This window comes from Cariama cristata, unplaced genomic scaffold (genome assembly GCF_000690535.1).
Source record: "Cariama cristata isolate BGI_N322 unplaced genomic scaffold, ASM69053v1 scaffold8326, whole genome shotgun sequence".
Taxonomy (NCBI): domain Eukaryota; kingdom Metazoa; phylum Chordata; class Aves; order Cariamiformes; family Cariamidae; genus Cariama; species Cariama cristata.
In genome coordinates, this window is record NW_009621488.1 from 71,525 (window position 1) to 79,672 (window position 8,148).

The 8,148-nt window shown below is 48.5% G+C and overlaps 2 protein-coding genes across 3 annotated transcripts in view; one reads left to right on the forward strand and one right to left on the reverse strand.

Annotated features, from left to right (window-relative positions):
• FAM166A (family with sequence similarity 166, member A) overlaps positions 1 to 6,540 on the forward strand; it is a 15,191-nt gene extending 8,651 nt beyond the window's left edge. Inside the window, exons 4-7 of the mRNA XM_009701982.1 lie at positions 265 to 366; positions 1,530 to 1,612; positions 3,775 to 3,892; positions 6,452 to 6,540. Coding sequence (XP_009700284.1) covers positions 265 to 366; positions 1,530 to 1,612; positions 3,775 to 3,892; positions 6,452 to 6,540 — 392 coding nt within the window. The remainder of the gene's footprint in view (positions 1 to 264; positions 367 to 1,529; positions 1,613 to 3,774; positions 3,893 to 6,451) is intronic.
• On the reverse strand, positions 6,528 to 7,900 carry LOC104163093 (tubulin beta chain). Of its 2 annotated transcripts, XM_009701981.1 has the most exons (2): positions 6,764 to 7,900; positions 6,528 to 6,721 (listed from the first exon to the last, which is right to left on the reverse strand). In XM_009701981.1, exons 1-2 carry the CDS (start codon positions 7,577 to 7,579, stop codon positions 6,680 to 6,682), a joined length of 858 nt encoding a protein of 285 aa, XP_009700283.1. In that variant the 5' UTR covers positions 7,580 to 7,900; the 3' UTR covers positions 6,528 to 6,679. The 2 variants fall into 2 exon arrangements, with proteins under 2 accessions (XP_009700283.1, XP_009700282.1); XM_009701980.1 differs by having other exon boundaries at positions 6,531 to 7,900.
• Between the last annotated feature and the right edge of the window lie 248 nt (positions 7,901 to 8,148).

Sequence of the window (8,148 nt, forward strand, 5' to 3'; positions counted from 1 at the left end):
TACAGGGGAGCTCAGTGCCCAAAGCTCCCCTTGTTCTCCCTGGGGATTTTGCAACACCTCTGCGTACGGAGAGCTCCCCTAGTAATCTGAACTTCACCAGAAATTCTTGGAGTAGCTCTTAGTGTAAAGCTGGGAAGAAATGGAAATGGCAGTTGCCATTCACAGGTTCTGGCAGTGATTTAAGCAATGGAGCCAAAGGAAGAAGCGGGTTTTACTGGTGCTTATTTTATTTCTGCTTTTATTTTGAGCCTGTAAAAACCGCAGGTGTGACACTGCCAGGATTGGCTGAAACCATGGGTGTGGAGCAAGATAATCGGTTACCAAAGCTGGAGGTACCAAATGCGATCCAACAGAAAGTCATTCCAGGTAAAAGAGAGGGAGGGCATGTGCAGCAGGAGGCCACCTCAGAAGAAATGCTGTCACCCTTCTCCCCCATGGCGAAACCTCCGAGACACTGGCCAGTCGCTCAGGCTCGTTCGAACACTTTGGGATGGAAAATGCCCCTGCTCCACGCAAGGGTGTTTCTTTGGGATGCTGTCAGCCCCGTGGATCTCTCTCTGAGGGACACGTGCCCATGGGTGGGTGGAAGGGATCGAGGAGCCACCTCAGGTGCCCACAGCAGCGGGGCCGGGCTAGAAAATGCTCCAGAAAGCAAGGAGAGGTGGGTCATGGGCTCGGCACCAACTCCAGCAGCTTGATGAGTATCTGTTACCGTTGAGGTAGTTACTTCTCTCCTAGAAGTAAGATGCTTTTCTGAATCATCAAATCAACACACAGTGGTGTATTGCACCATCACAAACGTGTAAAACTGTCTAACGAGGAGTGATAATTCTGTAACTTCTCTACTTGCTCTGGAAGAGCGATCGTCTGCAAGGGCGATGCGCTGAACTCGCCCTAAAGGGTACGACACCAGTGGGAGGGATCCTTCAGACCACAGCAAATACAGCGATTGCGTATCAAAGTATTTCAGGCGAAATGAAAGGGCATCAATGTTTTAGGATGCAGAAGATAAACTTCTTGTCTCTCCAAAGCGTTCCTTTGGAAAGAGGGAGTTCTGGTTGCTTTTAGGTTGTACCTCTCTACATTTTATGTAGTTTTAGACTTTTATATAGTTTCTGTCTTATATTTGGTGAAAATTTGTGGATGGGCAGGGCAAATGAGGAAGAAAGGTTTGGCACCTGGTTGTTCATCCCTGAATGTGTATTAAACTGGGAGGGAACATGACAGAGCTGTTTTGGTGTAAAGAAAAGACTGTAAGAAAATGAAACGTTTCTTCCATACCTCATGGAGACCAACAAAGATCAGTTCAGCCCATTGAGTTTTTCTTGGGAATCATAAAAAAGACTCTTTCAGAAAAGATACTTCACATGTAAGAGTTGATATTACAATTTAAAGGGATTAATTTTTCCTTCCTATACTTTGCCAAGGTTTTATATTTATCCAAGCTTCTTCCACTTCCAGACTGGTTGATCCTTATATGATATGGATGTTCTCAAGCAGAAGATGTTCTCTCTTGTCTTCATCCGAAGGGTACAGTGGATTCATCCCCCGCCTCACCTGGATTAGTGGCGTGAGCTACGTCGAGGGTATGAACGAATTTGACCAATATCAGGTAGATTATATGCACAAACCTTATTGCAACAATATAATGTTGGGTTTGATTCATCTGCAATACCGAAAGTGGTTTCATTTACAGTAGTAGTGTTACAACTGGGGTTATAAGTACAGGCAAAATAAAATGCTATTAGGTAACATGTTGGAAAAAATCAGGAGCAATTAAATTCTCTAACTTGTTTCCTTGGGACATTAAGGGAGGATAAATGATTTTATAAAAGGATTAAGCAAATCTATTGAGGGTTGGGTCAAGGCTGGCTATTAAAAATGTTGCCCTGAGTGCAGAAACAGGATGCAACTATCGGCGCTTCCCTTCTGCAGTGAATCTTTCCCTGGCTGGCAGTGCTGGATGGCTTCCTGGGCTGCTTGGATGGGTATTTCTCTGTTTTCATGGGTTGTGAGGTTTTTCCCTTTACTAACATAATTTATCTTAAAGGGATCTAGATCTTCTTTCTCCTCTTTTTTTGGGAAGGATGCAGAAATACCTCTGCTGAAAACCCATTTTGCCCCCTTGCTGTAAGATCTCCCATATAATGCCATATGCTCCTCCTACACAGGGAAAATGAGATCCTCCCACAGTAGTTAACAGTTTGCATTAAAAGCTACACGTTTCTTCCTGCTACCAGGATGGAGCGAGATCCCTGGGATGCAGCAGTCTCACTGGTCCAGCACCGGTGAGGGCTGATCAGCTCCGTGACACAGCTCATTAAAAGCAGGTTACAACATCTCCAGCCCTTTCTGGGCACCAGGATTCACTGCAGTGCCGTCATCCCAAAGCGTATGGGTCTGATGTAGGAAAAAAAAAAAATTAAAAATCCAACCTTAAGGATCCTCAGCTCAGAGAAACTCAGCTGGGAAGAAATGCCTGAGCGGGGAGAGCAGCAGGGCTGACAGTGCCCACGGCAGCCTCCTGCTTTGGCTGAAATGTATTTCCCTGTGCTGGCTTCCTTACCCTCCTGCTGTTAATAGGAATTGAAATGAAGCAAACAACAAAACCCAGGCATTATCAAAACTAAATGTGCTGTTTGCAAAGCCTCTCTGCCCCTGATGTCTTAAGAAACGCCTGTCACGTAGTAAATCAGTGAGGGATGTGTTTCTGCGTTGCAGGATTCAGCTGAATCCAGGCTCGCAGAGGTTAGCTGCGGCACGTCAGGCGCTGAAGGAATATAAGCATGCTAAAAAAAACACCCCCACACACCACATTTCTATCTAAGATGGCTTCTGACTTCAAGCCACTAATCTTCTGCCCTAAATCTCTGTTGCCCTAGGTTACATACTGGGATGTGCCATGGATCATTGCTTACTGTCTGCATCAGGCAAAATAACGCAATCCTCGCGCTTCAGTGCTGCGCTTCAGGAATCGCAGCAATGGCAGCAGTCGCTCCATCGTCAGCCACAAACTGGTTCAATGGCCCCGCGGTTTGCTCGGCTCCCCGAACCCGGTCCTTTCACCCCCGAGCGGGGTGCGCACCGAGGAGGGCGGCGCAGCTTTTGGGACGCTTTTAGGGGTTTTGCCGCTGCAGAGCTGTGGGGAGCTGCAATCTCCTCCAGCACAGCCCCTTCTCGGGGTCTGACCTCGGAGGGCAGGGACAGTTCCAGGGGATGATTTACACTCTCCCTTCAGTTAACACTCCCTAAGCCTTCCTGTTCTTCCACGCTTGGGCATCACTGGCTAATCACCGTCGGTGGGGGTCCTGCAAAAACAAAACCAGCTGAAGGGCTCAACCCAAAACACAGATGTGCAGAGTCATAGCGGAGAGGCAGCCGAGGCACATCCCCAGCTCCAGCAGATACTGCTGGCTCGCAGCGTATCAAACGTAGGAGCAGAAGGCGTTTGGGACTTGCGGATGCTGCCCGAAGGGGAGGAATGCAGCCCAGTCTGTAGGGAGCCTGAGGACTGCACCGGGGGTGCGAGCTCGCAGAGGCAGCGCTGTCGAGAGCCGCTGCCAACACTTGTCAGGAGAAAAAACTACATTATAAAGTGGAAAAAGGGAAGATGCAACGTAGCTCCTAATTAGAAGAACATAGAACTGGAAAGAGAATTGCTGTACGTTGGCTTAAATATTTTCTCTAATATAGAGTCAAGGCACGTGACTTGGGTAACAACAATATGGTTTAAAATGAACTGTGCTGTGGGGTTGGGGTTTGTTTGTTTTCCAGTTTTTGCCGAGAAATCCACCTTGCAGCTTTGGCAAGAGATTTCCCCAAACATACTGGCCTAACAACAGAATTTGTACCAGTGCCGGACTGATACCTTCCTACACGGGCTTTGTACCACGTAAGTTTATCAGCTGAGTGAAACTGGAAGTCACTGATACTCATTACTGTCATTAAGCAGCACTGTTATTAGCTGTTGTGTCCTAGTAGGGAACAATTACTGAAATGTTCCACATGGGTAGTAGATTTATTTATTTTTTTTTCCCCCAGTTTGTGCCAAGGGTGCTGGAGCTGTGCCATCCCCTGCCTTTCTGCAGGAGAGCCCATCACCCTCGCTGCCAGCCTGGGCTTGTGCAGAACATTCCGCTGGTTTCCAGCCACCCACCCCCTGCCAAAGCAGAGGAGGCTCAGGAACACCCCACCCGTTACACCGGTGCGTTACCATTTCTTCGTCGGGAAAGTGATTCTGTTCTAAAAAGCTTAAAGCCTGGTAAAAAGCAAAAGATAGATGATACAAAAGGATTGAGAAAGCACCCAAAAAAAGCAGTGAAATGCTATTAGCCATCAAGACAGGTGGTGGCTACCCCATACTGTCTGCCTGATCCTTGTCGGTTATTGGCGTTGCCTAAAAGGAGAGGTCTGAAGTAATTTTGTGTATGTTAAGGGGAAGGTCTGCCCATGCACCTGAAAGAATTTCAACAAATCAGCAACTAATATTGCTATCTTTGGCCACAGCAAAGTCAAGAACTCACAGCTCAGTAACGTGGGGTGGGAAATCACGGAGATAAGCTTGGAAGAACCAAAGTCGTGGCTTGTACTTAATGCAATGCAGAGGAGGAAAATGGTCAAAGACACAAATGTGGTGGAAATGAAAGCAAAGAGTGGGAAAACAGCAATCCTGGCAGGGTTGGACTGTAGCTGATACAAAGGTTGAGCCCAGAGAGGAAAATGCTGAGGCAGTGAATGTGGCTCTGGCAAGACTTGTATCAGTGGCATGGGAAAGCCGTGCAGAAAAAGCAAAGCTGAACACACAGCCAGTCATCAGGAGCTTGAGGGACGGACTAAGGGAAAGGATGGAAGCATCTTACACACTGATGGAGAAAGGGGAGGCTAGGCAGGCCGCCTGATCAAAGGTGAAGAGAAATATGTTCCTTTGGGCCTCTGTCACCACACTGCTGCTCTGGGGGAGATGGCAAGCGCAGAGCTGCTGTCCCCCGTGTGTGACACCAACCTGTCCCCTTCCTTTGCACAGCACCTCCAAGGTGTCTCACCGTGACCACAGTCCTCTCCTCTCCTCGGGGAGGGCTGTGGTCACACTCCACAAAGCTGTAGCCTACAGGCTAAAGCCCCTGGGAGAAAAGCTGTTACGAACCTAAGAGTAAACCGGACCCCGGTGTCAATACTTACTCACGTGCTTTGTCCTCTCTCCACAAGCCTGCAGAAAGCAGAGGGGGAGCAGCCGGAGCTCTGCAGGGGAGGGTGACTCGTGTAGCTCTGCCCAAAAGGGTGCTGGGGGGGTACAGCACTGCCCTGCCCTCGGTAACTGGCAGGCCAGGGAACACACCAGCTTCAGGTATTCAAACGCAGGAAGGAAACACCCACCCTGACAAAAATCAACCGCTTAAAGTGTTGCTTCATGCTTGAAAAATCTGTTGCCACATTTTTACCTACAGTAGTCTCCTGGGTAGGTTTGAAACCAGCCACCTGCTTCTGTAGCCAGACTCATTTCCAGTGCCCCAAGAGCCACCACACTCGGTGCCATTTTAACTACTCCAACCAGTTCAACTCTGAAAGGAGAAACTTGTTTTTAAGACAGAAAAACTTAACACAAAATGAGTTACAATTAAGAACACTGAACAGAATTTCTTCAGCAGGAAAGCAGCCTGCCATCTCCTGTCCAGCTATTCGGAGTGGCAGTTTTGTCACTTCAGGTAACACTGAACATATTAACTGTTTCCACAGTAAAAAATTTGCTGTGCTAATATAGGGTTTTCATAAGACAAACCAGTGTAATTGGGTATCAGGTGGTCAGCTCCCTTCAAAAGCAGAAGCTCCAGTAACACTGCATTGATTTAATTTCAAAACCTCTACGTATTGATTTTAAAAAGTGACTCCAGCGAGGCTGCATACCCAGGAGCTCTTCAGTGTCACCTGCCCTCAGCAGTAGGCACAGCACAGCTGTCCCCAACGCTCCTGTGACAGCCCACCACTACCTGCTGGGTTTATACCCCTCAGTTGCTGCAGTGGCTCAGCCCAGCTCATTTTCTGCCAGAAACACCCACCTGTACCAGAGCGGGGGCTTGCCTGCACCATTGTGTGGTCCAGGCAGCTGGGGTAAGCTATAGGTCACAGACACCTACACTTCCATTATGGCCAGAGCTCCTGCAGACTGAAGCCTGTAACAGGAGTCCACAGGCAGGTACCTAAATTTAGACACAGCTTGCAGCTGAATTTCATTCTCCATGGGAAATGTATCCCCCCCCTCCACCAGCACCCTTGCTTATAAAGGAATACCGGAGAATTTCCTCAATTCCCACAGGACCAGGGGCAAGCAGGACTGCCACCACATCCAGCGACACAAGCAACAGGCGTCCACCTCCTTGGAAGGCAGGGAGAGAAGCGTGGTTGCCTCAGGGAAGGTGGCAGGGCTTACACCAAGTCCATTATTTTTCTTTTCCAGACCTCCGATACACCTACGCGCTTACATTTGGAAACAGCACCCGAAAATCTTACCAAAAGGAACAAAGGAGACAAGCTTGTGCACTGTGAAAAATGCTTTAATGGTGCCTGTACAGCATTTGAAGTGACTTTGAGACAGGAAGAGGAACACAACACAGACAGAGAAGATTCGAATGAAAGAGTTCATACAGCTTTAAACAAAATTTACAGGTGTTCATCTGCATAGCTTTTACTCTGCCTCCTCCTCAGCCTCCTCCTCAAACTCCCCCTCCTCCTCAGCGGTAGCATCCTGGTACTGCTGATACTCAGACACCAGGTCATTCATGTTGCTCTCAGCCTCTGTGAACTCCATCTCGTCCATGCCCTCGCCAGTGTACCAGTGCAGGAAAGCCTTTCGGCGGAACATAGCAGTGAACTGCTCAGAAATGCGTTTGAACAGCTCCTGGATAGCTGTGCTGTTACCAATGAAGGTGGCAGACATTTTCAGGCCACGAGGTGGAATGTCACAGACCGCTGTTTTAACGTTATTAGGAATCCATTCAACAAAATAGCTGCTATTTTTGTTCTGAACGTTCAGCATTTGCTCATCGACTTCTTTCATTGACATACGGCCTCTAAAAACAGCAGCTACGGTCAGATAGCGGCCGTGACGTGGGTCACACGCAGCCATCATATTCTTTGCATCAAACATCTGCTGTGTTAGCTCTGGCACAGTTAAAGCACGATACTGCTGGCTCCCACGGCTCGTGAGCGGGGCAAAACCAGGCATGAAAAAGTGCAAACGGGGAAAGGGAACCATGTTCACTGCCAGCTTCCGCAGGTCGGCATTAAGCTGGCCCGGGAATCGCAGGCAGGTGGTAACACCACTCATGGTTGCCGACACTAAATGGTTCAGATCACCGTACGTTGGAGTAGTTAACTTCAGTGTTCTGAAGCATATGTCATAGAGGGCTTCGTTATCAATACAGTATGTTTCATCTGTGTTCTCCACAAGCTGGTGCACCGAGAGTGTGGCATTGTAGGGCTCTACTACAGTATCTGATACTTTAGGGGAAGGTACAACACTGAAAGTGTTCATAATTCGGTCTGGGTACTCTTCACGAATTTTGCTGATGAGGAGGGTACCCATGCCAGAGCCTGTACCACCCCCCAGAGAGTGAGTAAGCTGAAAACCCTGGAGACAATCACAGCTTTCTGCCTCCTTTCTTACAACATCTAACACAGAATCAACTAATTCAGCACCTTCCGTATAATGGCCCTTTGCCCAGTTGTTTCCTGCTCCGCTCTGACCTGGAAGAGAGCCATTTTCATATTAGATTACGGTCACTGCTTCCTGCTTATTGCTTGCAAGCAAAGCTTAGGAGAGCATCAGGCTATAGAGAAACCCCACAAAAGCTTTCATTTTGTCAAGCACAGAGCTGTGGTTTCACACAAGCACCTCTGAAATAGCTCGGCAGATACACAGGAAACATTCATTATCCAACGACACAGCAGCCATTTAGTTTCTCCTGATATTACCAAGGAGGTAAAAGAATGGGAAGAGCAACGCCGTCCGGCGCCTTCTCGGAGCTGCTCTCCCAGCAGCTGCCATCATATCCGCAGAGCCCCGGTATTTCTCGCCCGTCGTGAAGCGCCAGGATTAACCCCCCCCGGGGCCGCGCTCGCCTCAGGAGCATGTGCGGGGCGAAGCCCGCAGTG